Raw genomic sequence first — 19,911 nt, 5'->3', positions numbered from 1 at the left:
GACAGTTTGTGTGTAATTGTGTGTTTCTGACCAACTTTTCCCACTTTTGATGTTACTTCTAGTGGGAAATCAGTATTATATTAACTAATAGCTTATCAAATCTCGCTCTATATTGTTGTAGATCATTAAACCGTTACATTGAAATCAGTTTCAAGTCATCAGCATTTCTACTCTCATCATTAAGTATTTTGTGTTTTTAAGCAGGTGAGAAAAGAGGGATTTTTTTGGTTTGTTTTGCTTTTATATTTAATTAGATTGGATTTTAAAACTTTAATTTGTTCTGCATTTGCTAGTAATTCGTTTTACAATCTTACACTTGGTCAGTGCTAGACTAGCAATGTGACAAAATATATGAAATTTAAATTAATTTGGTCATGGAACAAAGTAAAATATAATATTTTAATGGACGATCTGCACCCAAAAAGTTAAGAGCAACCAACAAGTGTCCAACATACATGTGAAACCCTTCAAAATGGCTAGATTTCATTTCTTTACCATGTTTTGGTTATTACATAATCCCCATAATTGTATTTCATACTTTTAAAATCTTCATATTTTCTACATTTTAGAATAGTAAAGAATGACTAGGTGTGCTCAGTATTATATTTGCCACCCTGCTCTCTGAAAACCAGTATTGGCCACTAGAAAACACAAAACAAGCAAATGTGTTTTAATTGTTTTATTTAAAAAAAACATTGTGTTAGCCATCTGTGTGGTGATGACTGGAAGAATGATTCCACATTTCTGTTCAGTTGATGACAAACAAAACCTCTTGCTCTGATGGTATGACAAAAAGTAAAAAAAAAAAAAAAGAAGAAGAAAAAAAAAATCCCTTTCCAAACAGGAACATGCTTCACTATTTATCACAAAAATCTGAGGACAGGAATCTGTATTCAAAAGCAATCAATTGAACATCCTTCCAAAAACAGGAAATAGCAGTAGAATATAACAAACTTTCATTTGCATTACCACCAAACACAATTCAATGTACAAGCAACAATCATCACATATCCTCAACGTATTCATCTGACAGTGATTTGTTGTCAAAAAAAGAAAACTGCATTTTTCTTAATTGTCAAATTGAATCTGTAATTTTGAAAATTCCAGAACATTCCGGCCTGCATCTTTGTTTCTCTTTTAAACCACCACCAATACTTCTGTTCCCAAATTTCTTAAATAAAGAAAAAACATGAATATGAAACATCCATGGTCTTCTCGATTTTGCCAGCATCATTTTCCATCAAGTCTGAAAAAGAGAACAAAGTACTGATTAAAACAATTTGTACTTCCAGTAGGAAATAGCAGTGCTTGCAAGGTAGCAAAAGCTTAGGTTTTAAACTTCGGTTTTTCATAACCTACAATGCAACATTTAACATATTTGTCATCAATCACACTGTAGTTGGTTAAACAGATGTAGGGAAAGACCAATCACTAAACAGTATGCAAATATCCACATGACATCATCTGTTATCTTTTGAATGCTAAAATCTAACAAAGTTAAAGGAACACTTTCAAACCCTAAACAGAATGTTTGACAAACACAAATACAGTGCTGCACTGCAAGCAAGGCCATTACTATAATTAAAAAAGTGATTATTTAAAATGCAATACTGTATAACATGAATCATGACCAATCCACTCAGTATTCAAAATTTTAGGAAGGGGAATTTACCAAGAATAAAATCGCATGCATTGAGCATAGTTTATTAGCATGCATAATGTCTGCAGTACTTCAGCATGATTCAAAAACACATGCAAATTAGGTATTGGGGCAAATATCTGACACAGTTTGCACAGAACAGTGCCTCTTAAGCAGGCCAGTTATGAGTACTACACTGTAAAAAATGACCGTGATTTTAACGGTAAAAACTGTGAGAATGCTACAGTAAAAACCTGTTAAATGGTTAACGGTAAGTTAACTGTAAACTGACGTTCCCAGAATTCCATGCGATGCATTTCAAATTTTGTTTGAATTTGATGTTTTTTTTCTTTGAAATAACTGTTTATTCTTAGTTTTTTTTCTTATCAGTCATGTTTATGAGGGTTGTATGTTACATCTAATGTTGTTAAATAATGTTTATTGCATATTTCAGTTTAATGAGTCTCACCATGATGGTGTTTAGTGCTTGAGTGAATGACACCTTCTATATGTGTTATTATTTAAAAGCTGCTTGTGATGGGCTTTGATTCATCATGTGACTTTCTTCATGACCACACCTGCATATGGTGGCTTTCAGTGTATTTCAAAGGTACAAAACAGATTTCAGTACTTCAATAAGGTTGGTATATTAACATTATGTCAGTTAATGAAACTATGATCTTTAACTGTAAATTTAAGTTAAAACCTAAAATGTAGTTATCGTATTTTTTAACGGTAGAATTCCAGCAACCAAAGGTGCCTTTTTTTACCGTAAATTTTACAGAATTTGTTTTTACAGTGTAGGTTAAAGAGGATGCAGCAGACTACAACAATCTGCACTCTAAAAAATATTGTAATTTTGACTGTAAAAATGCTACAGTAAACACCTATTAATTGGTTAATGGTAGGTTCCTTTACCATATACAGGAAACAAAACTGTCATAGATCTTGTTTACTCTTAATCTTGTCATTTTATAGTAAAATACTGTTAAATGTGCCATTTAAATATTGACACAAACTGGCATTCCCAGAATTCCCTGTGACACTTCACATTCGACTGGATTTCATTTAAATCATTGTTTATTGGTCGTTTTTGTTAGATATGTATATTGATTATTTTTGTCTAAGATACCATGCATCAACTATATATTAGAATTGACCTCAACTTGTGGAAAGGCTACTTGTGATTAACTTTTATTCTTCTTTACCACCTGTTACAAAACTGATAGCAGTGTAGCCTAGCTGTTGTATTTAGGATGTTTTTTTTTTTTTTTTACAAGTTGTTCTGTAAATATGTATTTCTATTAACACTGCAAATATTAATTGTGCCAGGCATATAGCACTGCTATTTGTGAACCAAGTGAAGCCCTGTGATGCCCCTTATTTATATAGCAACACGTTTACACTATAAATTCCAAGCATTCACTAAACTATTATTTTCAGAGTAGTTGTTCATACAGAACTTTATCAGGAAACTCCACAACTGAGCAATTTTCAAAGTGACAACAAGACAAGCAATTCATCACATAGGGCCTAAACTGTAGTCCAGCGGTCTGTCACTGCACACACTAATGAAGTGAAACAAGCCAACAAAAACAAGTGATCACAACACTCTGATCAATAAAAAGCATGACATGAAAAATATGGCTTGACAGTCACAAATGGCATTGTTTCAAAGGAAGTTGTGAGCTTCACTCAAACACACCAACATAGCCATGCAGTAGTAGATGTTGTCATGGAAATATTGATGCCATATTATGGGATGCACAGGTGGCAACAGCAAGCCTTACTTCAGCCTGAAGACTGGCCTTTTTGTAAAACATTCAGGCATTTATCGCAGACTCCTATATTTTGCCAACCTACTACTTTGTTCTGCAGCAATCCTAAAGGAAGGGTAAAGAAAGAGGGAATGGAAAAACACAGAAGGGTTAAAGAAACAAACACTGAGGCAAAGTGCGTTCACACCACGAACGATAACTATAACACTAACATTAGTCTCCACACCAATGGACAATAACGTTATTTATGCCATCTGCCCCTTTAAATGCACTTTAAAGTCACTTGAATTCTGATTGAATTGTTTTTGCTCATCAGCTGAAAAAAAAAAAACTGTTCTTAATAAGATTCCAATAATATTGTTCTTTTTTGTAGATGGTGTGGACTTCACTATTCTTATAGAATAAGAGTGATTATTAAAATGTTATAGTTATTATAGTGGTATAAACGTCCCTTGATGCTCCATTCACCTTGGCCTGGCAGTCAAAAGACTGCTGTATTGTTGGCTGCTAGTAGGTGTTTCAACAACTAGATGCCCCAATATTATTGGTGGGCTGTGTAATTGGTTATAGCTTTTGAAAATCTGGAAACAAATGACATGTATTGGCAGTAAAAAAAAAAAGTTGAAGCTCCATTGAAACTTTTCTCATCTGTTGTATCACCAGCTGTCAATCATGCCAGCAGACATCAGCTCTTACAGATAATGATTTTAGGTCACTTCGCTGCTGATTGCTTTATGTACAAATGTCCCTTTGGAAAAAGAGATGGAACTCTAGACAAGTGGAAGTCACAACCTTGCATTAAATGCATTAAAAGGAATTTATCCGTACAGAATTGGACCTAGGAAAAAAACATTTCAGGTTAAAACTAAACATTGAATGGACACTTATGTTCTCTCTAAGGTCTTTTTAAAGGCACTACAGATTAATTGGGTGAGTAATCGTCCACAAAAGGCTGTTAATTAGCAGGGCATACTCAGGGAGGTACATTCTAAATCTGTGAAATTAATCTAGTCCCAAAAGACAGAAAATGAAGAGGAAACCACTTCTGAGTAAACCAAGCACTCACTACAGAGCTCAGAGACGGCAACACACCCACAAGTTCAGCAGAAGGTTCAGAGTGAAGACAAAGGGGACAGAGATAAAACCCATGCCTCTATTTTGTCAAATGGTGCAATTCAAAGCTGCCTTTTTACCACATCAGGAATAAGACTGAAAGATATACCAAATATTCGTTATCTATATATAATTTTGAAGGCGATATAAAATTAAGCAACTTAGCACAGTGGCTTGAATGACCAATAAGGTTGGCCATAAAGTGCATAAGCCTAGCTCCATGATGCTAAAAAAAAAATTTTAGTACATGCTACTTTTACATACACTTAACATTGCACCTTTTTCGCCAGCAAAGTTTCCCTGTGTGAGAGTGAATGCTGTTTATATCTGAATAGGTTAGTGTTAAGGTTATCCATTAGCTAGTGTGCTCAAAAACAATGGCAAAGTTTTTGCATTTAGAGGTTACATGCATTCAAAATCTGTTAAAAAAAAAGATGCTATTACTGCAGCAGAAATCAGTCACTTCTTCAGTTTTCTATATAGTGAATAAACGGCACAGTGCACTAAATAAGTGAATGAATTAGACAGTCTAAACATGCTTTCCATTCGGGTGCTAGCAAAGGACAATAGAGGCAATATCAGTTACTGTACCTTTTCACAGCTTTTTGTGCTAGCATGCGGTTCCCAGCCAGGAATGTGAGGCTGCCTACGATAGCCAAATACTTCAGAGTCTGGAACATGTTCAAGTGAGTCCAGTACACGTACATTAGACCCAACATAGCTGCAAGAGAAGAGATAAAAAATTCTCAATTTTCTCTCAGAAGCATGTCACATTATAAAAGTTAAATTGAATGCAGGTCTATTCTAAGAGCAGTGAAAGGTGGAAAAAAACAAGGCAAACATTATAATTGTGCAGTTACTTTGCTTCATTCATACATGGATAACTTTTTCTGCTTCTCAATTTAAGTTAAATATTCCATCATACAAGTATTACTTTAAAACATTTTCTATTCGATTGTACATTAATTTGGAAATTCAATGTGCAAATCTGCATATGATAAACTTCACCAAAAAACTATTAATTAGTTATTTAATTAATTAATTCATAATCCATTTCAATCTGAGGACATTCTTTTTGTACTGTGCTGGATCTTGATTTCATTTCCAATGTAACATTTAAATTCTAAAGGGAACAAACATTGACAAGTGATTTATATTTCATTGAGGAAAAAAAATCTATTTTTCTGTGAAGAAAATGAGATTCTCACTTTCTGAACCCTATTGTTGCACTCTATTAACTCTATTGATCACGCTGAAATACTGCGGAGTACTTTGTAATAAAAGTCAGTCTTACCTGCATGGCCTATGTGGAAGAGAATAGTGCTGGGTGACAGCGTGAAGTTTGACATATTGGCTCCAAGTTTAAACCACTGTACAGGCAAGAGGGAAAAACATAAGCATGACAGAGTGAATGAGAGAATGATAGACCAAATATACATCTTTACTAAAGCCACAGAAATCACAACATTAATTTACATAGTTTCATTTATTCGCATGTCAGTTTTTACATGCACCCATAATGGGTCAGAAGACCATTACCAGTATGAGCAGGAGCAGAAACGGAGAGAGGACCAAGGCAGTAAATGCATTGGATACAACTGTGGGTGGCTTCTTCTCTGGCTCTCTGAAAAGATGCTGTAAAAACAATATTATTAATGAAACAAAAAATGAATTAATTAAAAATGATGATGACCCACGCTATCCACTATGATACAACAATGTTCTGAATAGCATCCTATGCTTCAGTGGAAGGAGGAAAATCTGTCCTTTTATACAATGTCCACAAAGTCAATGTGAAAAACTGCAGAATTGGAAATATTTTTGAAAATTATTTCATGCTTTGTTTGATTTATTTTTAATCCTAAAATGTTGATTTGTGCGTTTAAACGAGATCAAATTCCAGATTTATATATAAATTAAAGTTTTTATTAATAATAATTATATTAATAATAAAAATTATGTTCTCTGTACAGAAATTTGGCATTTTCTTCAGAATATCCTTTCATCCCCGAGTACCACTGGAGCACTTACCTGGATTTCTGGTTTGGGTGCATACAATGTTTTAGCCTGAATTGCTGCAGGTGCCTCTTCATCTAAGAACTTCAGCGCAACATCAGCCTTTGAGAAAAATTAAGTCTAATTTAAGACTAAATCCATGTCTTTTAGTAAGAACAATGACAATTCAACATTTCCAAACATGTCAGAAAAAAATAAAAACACAGCACTTGCAAAAGTCTATTTCAAGATCCCAGAGTTCTCCAATGAAAATAACTGCCTTACCACGTTCCACAAAATGGGGTTCTCCAGCGTAGCGTCTCCCACCATCAGGTAAAGAGCATAGGTGCCAGAGATGGAGTCAAACTCTGCCTTTCTCTCAGCTGTGTCCAGCTCAAACTTATACAAATTTTTACTGTCAGGTTCAGCCACAAACACGACCTCTTGACCTGTCTTCTGGTTGTGTAACCTCACAAAAGTCTGAAAGCAATGACTTCTATCAGTTCATTCAAATGTTTTTTAACAGTGCATTTAAATAGGGTTGCCAACATTGCTTGCTTGGAGTGAGATTTTGATGACGTGGTCAATCACACATCCCTATCCAAGGTTTTAAAGGGGACATCGGATGCCCAAGTTGGTATGAATCTTTAGGGTCTTCATGAAATGTCTGCAACATACGTTGGTTAAAATTTCTCAATGGTTGTGTAAAACAACACTTTTTTTACACCTGTTTCGGTGCATGTCTCTTTAAATGATAATGAGTTACTGCTCACCCCATCCATCTCTTCCGTTTTTGTGTATATGGTGGCGTGTTACCATCAAAAACAAAACTGTCCTCAGTGGCTCTGATGTTGGGAGAGAATTATTTATGCCCGTTTCACACCGCAAACTTAAGCTTTGCCTCAGAGTAACTTTATCGTCGCTCCAGCTGCCCACTCGCGAGTTTGTTTGTTTGTTTGTTTCAATTCAAGTTTATTTGTATAGCACTTTTCACGGTGCAAATCGTTGCAAAGCAGCTTTACAAAAAATTTAAGTTTCTACATTATATTTAGTAATCAAACAGACGGTGAACACTATTAACAGCAATGATTATATGTTGCGAACAAACTTATACCAAAATTTGGTAGTTTTGTATGTTGTCTGAGGGTTGGCATCATCTGAGGTCCTCTGGGGGGTTAGCATGTTTGCGTTTAATGCCATTCCAGCTTCTATGGCTATTTTCATGGCGAGAAATATTATGGCTGAATTATATCATGTTTTTATCATTTATTTTTGCTAAAAACTCAAACTTGTATTTGGCTTAACTGGAAGTCTTTGAATAGCGTCACAGCAGCAGCTGCTCATGTTTGCGGTGTGAAACCGGACACGTTTACATTCAACTACAAAACACCTGCATTGCTTACGAGTCAAGTCGCTACAGCTGTTCGAGAGCGGAGAAAATGGCGGACAGTGTACAACTGGCTAAGGGTAGAAATATACTAACACGGGACAATCCCTCAAGCGGTCATGGACAGGGCCTGGGCAGTATGACGTCATACTGTTCAGAAATAATTGAGACTGTTAAGGTTTTTTGGGGATCTAAAAAAAAAAAAAAAAAAAAAAAAAAGCGAATGGATTTTCAACCCTTGTATAGTGGTTGTGTCTGCACACTGCTAAAACACATTTATATGCAAACACCATGTAAAAGCGAATTTTGCATCCGATGTCCCCTTTGAAGAGCAAACCTCACAAAAAGGCTCGTCTCACTAATGAAGGCAAAAACATAAGACTATACAATGAAGGCAGAATGTATTCACTTGTCATGCTTTAGGCATAACAGAAAACCATTTTGGATGGGATAATCACCTGGTGAGGGGTGAGTTCCACTCCTGTGGTCGCATCAACTAACTGGAACGTCATGGCAAAGTTTTGATGGCTGTCTGCCATAAAAGATGCTTTGGCTTTAGTTGGATATTCCACTCTGAAAAACAGTTCAACACACAAGCTGGCTTAATTATACAATAAAAAGAAAATAATCAAACAGAGCTTGATAGAGGCTGATCTTACCTGGTGGTTTTGGGGCCAGTGCTCTGGTCCTTGTCCACGACAGACAAATCCATGTTGTTGATGGCAACTCGGGTAGAGACCTTTACTTTGAGCTGAGAAAGTCACATCACAATAAAAAATTATTTCAATCCATTAAAATGGACGCTCGTAAGTGTGAATATGCTGGAAGAAAGAAAAAACTCCAGCAATTACATTAATTGTGCCTTTTTTGTAATTTGTTCAGTGAAAGAGGCCAATGACTTCAGAAAATCTCCACAGTAAATGTGACATGCTTTTGACCTTATAATTGTACACTGAACAGTCAGAGCAATTATTCTTTACATAGCTACAATGTGAATGAACACACTCTAGACCAATTAAACGTGAATGAGGAAATGAATCACAGTTCACTGCAATAAAAAAAAAGTTCAACGCTGAGGTCAACTCATTGAGGTCACGACAAATACTATAAGATAAACAGTTACGAACAACTAAACTTTTGATTTTGCTAGCACATTTCAAAGATTCAGTTAAATACCTCAACATGGTTGGCAACAAATCTGCTGTCACCAGCAATGGCAACAGAGAACTGATAGTAGCCACTCGCTGGTTGGCTGGACATGAAATTCAGCTCAAAAACCCCACTGTGAAACAAAGGACAGTCTTTAAGACAAAATAAATATTTCCAAATGAAATTATCACTGTGTTTCAGGCATATTACATTACTTATTCAGAGCATGGAACTCTTTTACAGAATAAAATATTCAAGGACTGTGCACACTACATAAAGGCATAGTTTAAATGTATTATAGATAAATACAGATTATAGATATAGAAGCCCAAGCATACATAATTGACACGCAAGAATAAAACTCGTTCTTGCTGGTCAAGCATGCACGTCTGAACTGTCATTAAACATATTTAATGTGCTTTCTGTATGTATGATGATTAATGTTTCTATATGATTAAAAGCCTAAATTAAATATGTTCATCATATAATGTGATTGTGTGAATTAGATCAAACCACCTGATTCATATAGATTACTTTTACAATGTCTTTATGTACTTTTTGAGGCTTGAAAACCCAATTTAATGGATGGTCAAAAATTGAGAGAGAATAAAAATAAATAATAGTTTTTAAATTTGTGTTCCGAGGATGAATAATGAAGGCTTGCGGGTTTGGAAAGGCATGAGGATGAGTAGAAATTTCTTTTTTGTGCAGACTAACTCTTTAGTTTTTAAAGGAAGTATGTTTAGTAGCATGTTGTTTTAAAATTTGTATGGCATTTTTCGTTATTTGAAAGTTGTCATCTGCAATGCACATACTCTCTGAGGGTGAAGGGTGCCTGGCTTAGGATGGCAGATTTTGAGGACACAGCACTGGCCGACTCCACCAGCACACTTGCTGAACTGAGGGGCTGGCAAAGGACATCCGTCACCTGAAGCTGCAGTAACAAACACAGACATTATTTCAGGTCTCTTAAAAAATATAGAGTACACACTCAAAATTGAGGCCTACCTGGAGGATAGGCTGGCTGTGGGATACGGCAGCAGGGCCCTGGGCACTGACAATGACAGGCACATGGAAGCGATTGTTGGAAAGCGATGCAGCCGCGCTAGCCACACTGAATGCCTCTGAGAGAGACTCCCAAGACTTCTTACTGAAGATGGAGTTCACTAGCTGGATTACCTGATCCTGTGATAGACAAGTGGAGGAGCCATTTACCTTGAGACAGCACTTCAAATACTTACAGAAAGTATTTGTTGTAAATAGTTATATACTTATTTGAGTGGGCTAAACTATGAACCTCTTTCAGGGGGGGCTCCATGGCCACATGATCGGACAGGGCATACGCAGCAGAAACAAACAATGCTGTGGCCTCCAGCCCCTCCTCAAACTGAAGATACACTCCACCCAGATCATCTAAACGGGCAGCGAGATCCTACAATGAAGAAAAATTTACAAATCACACAAGAATACCAAAAAATAATCAAATAAACAGCTGGTTACACAGTGCAAATGAGACAAATCAGAAAAGTTTGAAACAGTGCAAAGTAGATTTGTCTTCAGTTGATTGTTAATAAAACTTGTTACTAATTTTATGACCATTACGAATTTTTTTTGCATTTTGCAAAAATAATTGTTATAATAAAGCATATTACTTCTATTTTTAAAAAATTGGTATGAAATGTGACCCTGGAAATGTTGTGTGAGATTTCACCATAAGCAGTTATCGTGTTATCAAGTCATGTCGGATAGATTGTATTTACGTATTTAGTTGAATGCACATGAATGCCATCACAAAGTCGTTATTACAAGTGTGAAACTCAATTTTCTTTAAGCTCCGAGTTTCCGAGTTGGGGGCGTGACAGTGTTAAAAGTTAAATCGGCCAAAGTTAAATCCGACCAAAGTGACTTGAACGCACCTGTCGTCGTAATTACAACTTGTCAACTCATAAGTACGAATGTCCCAGGAGGACTTGAACGCAGCAATAGTAACAATCAAAACATGAATTGTTCAATTAATTCACTACCCTAAAATAGCCTACACAAAGTCAAATTGTTATACTAATTGAATTACACTGTAAATAAAAGGCATTTATGTACCTGAGCACTTAAATATGACTTGATAACCGATAATTGATGCAAACAATAATAATTTGGTCTGACAGGTTAGCCATGGGACTGCATAATGTCAAGACCTGAGAAACAAAGTGAAAGTATGGCTCTGAAAGTGCACAGTGATGCCTGGAATCACTTGATAATGTAGTTAAGTGCAAGAATGACAAAACCAATCTGCCATATATTATAATGAAAACAGTGTTGTAATGCATGTTGTAAACTCTTTGTGCACCACCTTTGTGCATTTTAGCGTGTGAGCTTTTGTGCAAATGCAAGTTGTAATTTTAGGTTCATGTTGTGTGTATCTCATAAATTCTATATAGGACACATTTGGCTGAATTAAATAATCTTTCAATTAATTACTGGTGTTCAGCCTCAGCACAGCTCAAACAGCAGCATCATATTCCTTCTAGATGATCCCTTTTAAACATATTAATGTTATTATTAATAATATGGTTATTTTCCTGTTCATATTTTCTTCAACACTATGTTTCAATTTAAAATGATTTCTTATCATGGCGTCAAAAAAACCGCAGAGACGAATCACTTGATAATGCAGTTGTGCAATTAAGTGAAAGATGTGCGACACCAAGCCGTCACAGAATATGTACATGACATTTTAATTAGCAAACTATTATAATACAATTATTTATCTGACTAATTTCATATAGGATGCATTTGGACAAGATAATTAACACACTAGTAACATGCTTCAGTTTTCAGGTGTTCATTCACTCGTCAGCTTCAGCTCTCAGTTCAAATGATAATGCCCACAATTATTTGACTATGATTGGATTATTTCAAACTATCATGTTTCTTTTTCAAACTTATGGATAATGAATTGGCAATAAAAACTAGCAGTGTTTTACCCATCATCAACAATACATTTGATTAAAATAGCTTAATTGTTATTTTTGCCAGGACTCGTATAGCCCAGCCCCCTCAGTTAATTGATTGTTTTCCTGAGCTTTCCAGAACTCAAAAAAAATCCCTAAACAGATATTTTATTATTTCTGTAGTCTAGTTTAGGCTTACAGTTGAATGTTCTGTGGCTAATAAATCTGAAGCGACGCACTAATCTCTCACCTCAATCTCCTCAAGGATATCTCCAAGTTCAGCTTGCTGAGAGAGACGAGACGCAGTCTGCAGGGCCAAAATGATTCTGTCAGGAAAAGAGAAAATCAGAGTTAGGTCTCAAAATTAAACTAATAAAAGTTAAAACAAAACATTTTAAGGACATGTACTTACGCCAAGACATTATCCTCTTTGGAAATGCGAGCTTTCAGGGCACTGACCACTTCCTGTGAGGCCAGAGGTAACCCAAGAGCGCTGAGCGCACTCACAGACTGATGGATCTGAGAGGCAGTGGAGTCCTCACTGACAGTGGCCAAAAGCAAATCACGTGTGTCATTTGACACAGGAATCTGTCAGGATTAAAATAGAAAATACAATTTGTGGATTTGCTAGTGAAAATTACTGTGTACCATGTGACATATTATTTGAAAGTGACTTTTAGGCTGCCCAGCTAAACATCAGCTTGGCCAAGGAGACTAGCTTAAACTAGTCAATCAAACCATGTTTAAACAGGTTTTTAGGAGCTTAAAAAAAAAAAAAAAACAGGTCTTTGAACTTAAAGGGTTAGTTCACCCAAAAATGTAAATCTGTTACCATTTACTTACCTGTTACATGTTGTTCCAAACCCTTAAGGCTTTCATTAAATTTCAGAATACCAATGAAGATATTTTCAATATTTTTTTTCAGCCATTGAAAGTCCAAACAATCAAAATTTCCATGTAGTAAAAAGTACAAAAAATATTTTAAAACTAATCCATATAAAAAGACTGGAGATACGTCTTCTGGAGATACAAAATCACCTCATATCATAGGATAAACATATTTCATTTATTCTAATATATAATAGCACATACATAGAAAACATCAAATATAGTAAACGCAGAGCTCACCTATACTTGCCTGACACACCAGAACAAACCTCACTGGTTCTTGGGGAAGCTTGAACAAGCTTGCGAGACACACGAAAACAAAGCAAGCAAGCATTGTTGAGTTTGTGTTTACCATATTTGATGAGCTCCATCTGACCATCCATCTTATCATCATATAAAATGATCGTCAGAAGACTTTATATTAAACTGCTCAATTCTTATGGGTTACGTTATTTTCACAACACAAACATTTAAGCATAAAAGTTTGTTTGCTTGGACTTTCAATGGAGAGACAAAAAAAAAAAGAAAAAAAGTCCAGTTTCATTAAAAATATAGGTTACACTTTATTTCGATAGTCCACTTTAGACATTCTACTAACTATAAGTAACTTTGTAAATACGTAAACTACATGTCAACTAGTTCTCATTAATTTGCAACTACATGTCTACTAACTCTCAGAGTAGACTGTTAGGATAGGTTTAGGGTTAGTAGAATAAGTTGACATATACTTGCAAAGTTTCTCATAGTCAGTATGTTGTATGTTGTGGACCCATCATAATAAAGTGTTAGACGATATTAAGCAGACAGTCTACTAATACTCTAATGACTGCTAGTTGACATGTAGTTGCAAAGTTACTTACTGTTAGTAGAATGTCTAAAGTGGACTATCGAAATAAAGCGTTACCAAAATATATTGATATTTGTGTTTTGAATATGAATGAAACGAATAAAAATGAATGGGTTTGGAACAACTTGAAGGTGAGTGACAGAATTTTCATTTCTGAGTTAAAGGGTTAGTTCACCCAAAAAAGAAATTTAGTTATATTAAAAATTGTCCTGGTTTGTCTAAGCTCTATCATTGCAGTGGGCGTGTTTCTGTTCAACAGTCCAAAACACGTTAAATAAAGCACGCATCCATAATAAAACGCACCTCAGACGGCTCCGGGGGTGAATAAAAGCCTCCTGTAGTGAATCCATGCATTTTTGTAAGAAAAATATCTATATTTTTGGTGATGGCGCAGTGGATAAGACACATGCCTTTGGTGTGAGAGACCCGGGTTCGAATCCACTGTGAGACACCAATGTGTCCCTGAGCAAGACACTTAACCCCTAGTTGCTCCAGAGGCATGCAACCTCTGACATATATAGCAATTGTAAGTCGCTTTGGATAAAAGCGTCAGCTAAATGAATAAATGTAAATGTATATTTTGAACATAATAAACATCTCTCTTCCTTTCAGGGGAAGTCGTGGCCTAATGGTTAGAGAGTCGGACTCGTAATCCAAAGGTTGTGGGTTCGAGTCTCGGGCCAGCAGGGATTGTAGGTGGGGGGAGTGAATGTCCAGCGCTCTCTCCACCCTCAATACCACGACTGAGGTGCCCTTGAGCAAGGCACCGAACCCCCAACTGCTCCCCGGGCGCCGCAGCATAAATGGCTGCCCACTGCTCCGGGTGTGTGTTCACTGGTGTGTGTGTGTTCACTGCTGTGTGTGTGCACTTTGGATGGGTTAAATGCAGAGCACGAATTCCGAGTATGGGTCACCATACTTGGCAGTATGTCACTTCCCTTCATCTGACTGTCATAAGCGGAAGCTGTTCCGGCGGATGATGTGGGATGTCAGCGTTGTGTGATTAGTGACGAATGTGGAGAGAGACCAAAACAAAACTCATGAATTAGAAGTACAAAACGAGGATTTGTAAAGAAAAATGTCAGAGGATTTCGATATAACCCAACAGGAGACTGGTTTTCCTTTGCTAAAGGAAACAAAACTTTGCTTCCTTTGCTCCTATAAACTCATATCTCAGAGTCGCGTGCGCGACGCATACGTCCTACATCATCCGCCCGGAACGGCTTGCACGTACGACAGATACCAGAAGTGAGAGAAAAGTGTTTATGATGTTTGAAATATGGATATTTTTCTTACAAAAATGCATGAAATCGCTACAGGAGGCCTTTATTCATGCCCGTGTGAGGCAAGTTTTATTATGGATGCGCGCACTTTATTTAATGTGTTTTGGACGGTTAAAGAGCAATAATAACGCTTGGAATAGCAGGACAATTTTTTATATAACTCCGATTGGATTACCTCTTTAAGTAGCCTAACCTTAAAGGAATATCTAATTAATTATACAAAAATATTCTGGGTGTTTTTAACATATGTTTAACAGAAAATAACAATACTATATAATTTATTATAACATTAATATTTTAAATGTCATTGTTCTTTAAAGCACTCACAATAGAGAATTTCCTTTTTTGCCTATATATATAAATTAGTGATGTCAAACGATTAATCATGATTAATAGCATCCAAAATAAGTTTTTGTTTACATAATATATGTAAACATGTATGTGTGTATACTTATGCATATATAAATACAACCACATGCATGTATTTAAGAACAATGTTATATTTATATATCATATAAAATAAAAGAATATAAATGTATATACATGTAAATATTTTCAAAATATACTGTACGTGTGTATACATAAAAATATACAGTTTCTTTCTGAACCCTGAATAGTTCAGCTTCTCAGTTTCTTTCACATTATAGTCATTCACGTTTCTTGCAGTCACAAAATTCCTAAAATATCAGAATTGGCTGTAAGTGGTAGATCCTTTTCCCATTTAGCACCCAAACTTTGAAACTTGTCCAACTAGCACTGTTCAGGAGGCAGACACACTCTGTAAGCTTAAGCACAGATTAAAGACCCATCTCTATAGCCTAGAATACACATAACACACTTTCACATTTCTATAATTCAAATCCATAAAAGGATTGTTAGACTGCATTAATTAGGACAGACTTGAGCTAAATAATGATACTATTGTCTTTTTAGAGCTGCTTTACAGCAGAATCTAATTAGTCTCCATAACGGAGTTTCCATAATTGATTCTGCCATTTTCCTTCTTATTACTGTGAAACTGCTTTGAAACAATGTTTCATAGTGTGCTATAGAAATAAAGGTGACTTAACTCAGTGTTAATTTTGTAGTAATTATGCATATGGAGGCATGAAAAAAAACTTCATATGTATACTGTACTAAAACACAAAAAAACTAATTAGCAGTCTTTAAAAAACAAAATCTAATTTTTTGACTATGCCCAAAAACTTTAACTTGAGGTATGAATGTTTTTAAACAATAAGGCATACAAAGAACCTATATCAGATGAGACCAATTCAACTTGTGATGAAGAGACGGTGTATCTCAATCAGAACATGCAACCGGTGATCAAGACAAAAAGGAGAGTGAAGATGTATTTTACCTCACATCCAGACAGAGCCTGGCTGGCTTCTGCCGCATAAAAGAGTGACTCCACGCTAGAGGGATCCAGGTTTGACTTGATAAGCCTGCATGTCTCCTGAGGTAGACAGGTAAGACAAAATTAGACACAAAGGTAAACACTAATATTAGTTATTTAAAAAGCTGTTGTTTTTTTCTTACATCTGCATCCGCAACAAAGATTCCCAACTTGCTAAGTCCAACAACAGAGTAATAAGCAGACTTGAGGTCAGTGAAGGGTTGGCTCAATACAGCCTGAAGTCTGGCTACATCAGTGGTGGTCAGATGATGGGTTGGGGTCAGGGCCTGGGCCCCGAGAACCAAGGACAGGACCAACAGGCTAAACAAACCTTCAAATGGGTACATGCACAAAGAATGCAGTTCATATGAAGACGCATACGTAAGTATTTCAAGGTAACTGCACTTAAGGGAAGCATTTGATTCCTAGGAAAGCACAATGCATTTTGAGGGTGTGGAAAGAGCCGGGTTGTTTGGAATCAATTGGAAATACTGAAAACTGGATGTCCGGAAGCGTCATTTAATTTTTAAATAATCATTTAATGGCATTTAATAATTAGCTGATTTAATATTTTACAGCTGAGCTTAATATTAAAATTTATATTCACTACAGAAATGTCCAGGTCTTTTCCAGGCCTAAAGTCACAATATTACAAATTCTCAGCTGTAATCTTGAAGTGCTTTTATAACTTCACAACAGAAATGAGTGAGAGAGAGGGAGAAAAGGAAACTTTAGGTCCTAAATATAAATAAGTTTAGATATAAACACCAAAATTTACATGTTCTTTGCAAAAGCTCCCAAATACAGAAGCTATAATAACATACTGCTAATATAATATGACTCAACAAAACTATAAAATGCAATATAAATGTTCACCTGACACTGGATGAATACTAATAAACACATCATATCAACTAACATCAGAATAAATGAAGTGACTGACTGGCTGCAAGAACAACTGTTCAGACAAACTGCATTCACAAAGTCCGCCTAAACATGTCAGCAACGCCTCGCTGTTCACTCTTACACTGATTTAATAAACATAAATCTTCAACAAAAGCATAAAACATGCAGAAATATTACTTACAGAGATGAGCCATGTCGCCTAATGCACCGTCACCAAAAGCTCAGAGAACTTCCGGGTCATGCGGATGAAACTTATTTCACCAATGTAGGGTGACACGTGCGTTCATTTGATCTAATAATAGACAGCAAACATTAAAAATTAATACCCAAATTATATATATTGTTTGCACAATATAAGTCATGTATTTTATCAAATTAAACATTAGTAAATATGTAAAATTTATGACATGGACATTACACTGAGGGACAAATTACCCCTACGGACCTCATGTGGTGTGAGCCAAGTCATGTAAAAATGAATGAAAAACGGTACAACGTGGACTCCCAAACTATTTTTGTGTTATATATAATAGTGTAAAATCAAAACCTTTCATAAATGATCACGTACAGAGTACAATCTGTTTGTATTAGAAATAAAAATGCTCTTCCTCGGTAAAAGACGGAAGGTGTGTGTGCTGCTTTGTGTCTGTTTCTGATTGGCCGCTTCCAGTCCTCGTTTCAACCAATCAAATACAGGATAACCCAACATGAAAAGTGATATAATTTGTAATAACTAGTCAGTGAAGATTTTTTGTTCACCAACGAGATTTGTTCACTGAACCTTTTTATAATTAAGTTATATCCAAAATATTTTGGTAATATTTTAGTCCCCCAGAGTTTTTAAAGTGGTTTTCCACCAAAATGAATTGTTAAAAGCTTTTCACAATACTCTGGCAAGCCCCTTATAATGAATAATAATAATTATTGCATTTTATTTATTTATTTTTGCATAAAATAATGTATTATATCTATCTTAAACCAAGCATTTTGTAATGTCCCTGAGGCATTGTACTTTATAGAGTCTATATTTTTGGCAATAATGTAAACATTTATTCGTGTTCCTTTCTTGTAAAAATGATTTTTCTAAAAAAAAATGCAAGATATTTTATAAAAACATACTTTAAAGATATGTCCCTCAGTCTGAACTCAACCATCCTATGCCCATAATAATTTAATCTCCACACGTGTGACATCATTTACCAGAAATAACGTCATTCTGGTCTCTTTAATAGTGGTGCAGAAAATGGTTAGTAGTTTCATACTTTTTATTCATATTTTTGAGGCGTATTATAGTCTTATATTATTATACTAGTCTGTCACATGAGAATAATTATTTTTAAATATTTTATTTTAATATATAGGCAATGTACTTATTTTATTGTTGCCATATAAAATATTAAAAATATTATATATATAAATATAAAATGTATATATATATATATATATATATATACATATATACGTGTATATAATATTATATATTTTTTTATTGCTGATTATCATCTGACATGTTAAAGACTAAAACAATAAAGTTGTGGTTTTATTTAAACTTCTAAATTAAAAATATTTTTACAAAAATAAAAAGAGACCATAGACACTCACTTTTTAGCTTCGGTCCTATAATAATGTGAAAATTATGAAAAATGTTAATTTGTTATCATTAAATTGTTATGAGGGACACCTGAGCAGTATGTAGATGTTTGTTTTATAACAAGGTCTGTGTAAAATCCTTTTTAAACCAATCCCATTTTGTCCATTACGGGGTTGAGAAAAAAATAAAAGCTCTTTAAGGTGGGGCAAATGTGTTTTTTGGAGGTCTAATATGTGCCTAATGATGTGGGATATTTAGAAAATTAATCATATGTAGTTGAAAATAAAGTATATTCCAAGTTGAAATGTTATCCGATTCCCAGGAATGACCCATATAATATGTACAATACATAAAAATTAAAAAGAATTTAAGAAAACTCATATTATTAGCCCACAGCATATTAGTTCAGCACTGATTATTTCATAAAAAATTATTATAATCCCCTTTCAGTCAGTCATGTTCAATGTTAGGTCAATACTGATGAATTGAGGTCTCACTAGAAGACTCTGAGTAATACAAGAAACAGCCAATAAATATTGTTGAATGGAATCTGCATGTTTAACCACTCCCTGCACATATAAGATAGCGGGCTGCATCCACTCATTCAGATTTCTGCTTTGAAGCAGAGTCGTTGTATTATCTTATTGCCTCTAAGCACAAGTACTATAGTTAGACCTTTTCTCTGGCTTTGAACATGGCACATTCAGTGGTGTTGGTACCGGTCCCATCCCATGGCGGACCCAGTATTTCATTCAGGCTCCTAAAGAGAACAAGAGGTCTATCAAAACATTCGAGAAGGGTCTTCTAATGACGATCTTCCCACCTCTGCTCACTAAAGAGCTCTTCCGTCCTCACTGCCCTCGACGGCTTCCGTCCAAAGCCTGTAAGGCAGGGCTCTTCAACTTAGCTCCTGGGGGGGCGGTGTCCTGCAGAGTTTAGTTCCAACCCTAATTAAACATACCTGACCAAGCTAATCAAAGTATTCAGGACT

The 19,911-nt window shown here is 35.3% G+C and overlaps 1 protein-coding gene across 2 annotated transcripts; it reads right to left on the bottom strand.

Moving 5' to 3' along the window:
* Positions 1-664: 664 nt before the first annotated feature.
* Positions 665-17,621, bottom strand: LOC306857036 (dolichyl-diphosphooligosaccharide--protein glycosyltransferase subunit 2-like). Of its 2 annotated transcripts, XM_079396681.1 has the most exons (18): positions 17,511-17,568; positions 16,567-16,754; positions 16,388-16,483; positions 12,422-12,597; positions 12,260-12,335; positions 10,359-10,493; positions 10,070-10,246; positions 9,877-9,995; positions 9,089-9,194; positions 8,572-8,663; positions 8,371-8,485; positions 6,811-7,005; positions 6,562-6,648; positions 6,070-6,165; positions 5,825-5,900; positions 5,122-5,251; positions 3,430-3,522; positions 665-1,246 (listed from the first exon to the last, which is right to left on the bottom strand). In XM_079396681.1, exons 1-17 carry the CDS (start codon positions 17,521-17,523, stop codon positions 3,471-3,473), a joined length of 1,929 nt encoding a protein of 642 aa, XP_079252807.1. In that variant the 5' UTR covers positions 17,524-17,568; the 3' UTR covers positions 665-1,246; positions 3,430-3,470. The 2 variants fall into 2 exon arrangements, with proteins under 2 accessions (XP_079252807.1, XP_079252808.1); XM_079396682.1 differs by lacking the exon at positions 3,430-3,522 and having other exon boundaries at positions 17,511-17,621.
* Between the last annotated feature and the right edge of the window lie 2,290 nt (positions 17,622-19,911).

The sequence above is a fragment of the Barbus barbus genome, assembly GCF_936440315.1.
Source record: "Barbus barbus genome assembly, chromosome: 37".
In the NCBI taxonomy this organism is placed as follows: domain Eukaryota; kingdom Metazoa; phylum Chordata; class Actinopteri; order Cypriniformes; family Cyprinidae; genus Barbus; species Barbus barbus.
Note: the sequence above shows the minus strand (reverse complement) of the source record. Positions and strands in the feature narration are given on the sequence as shown.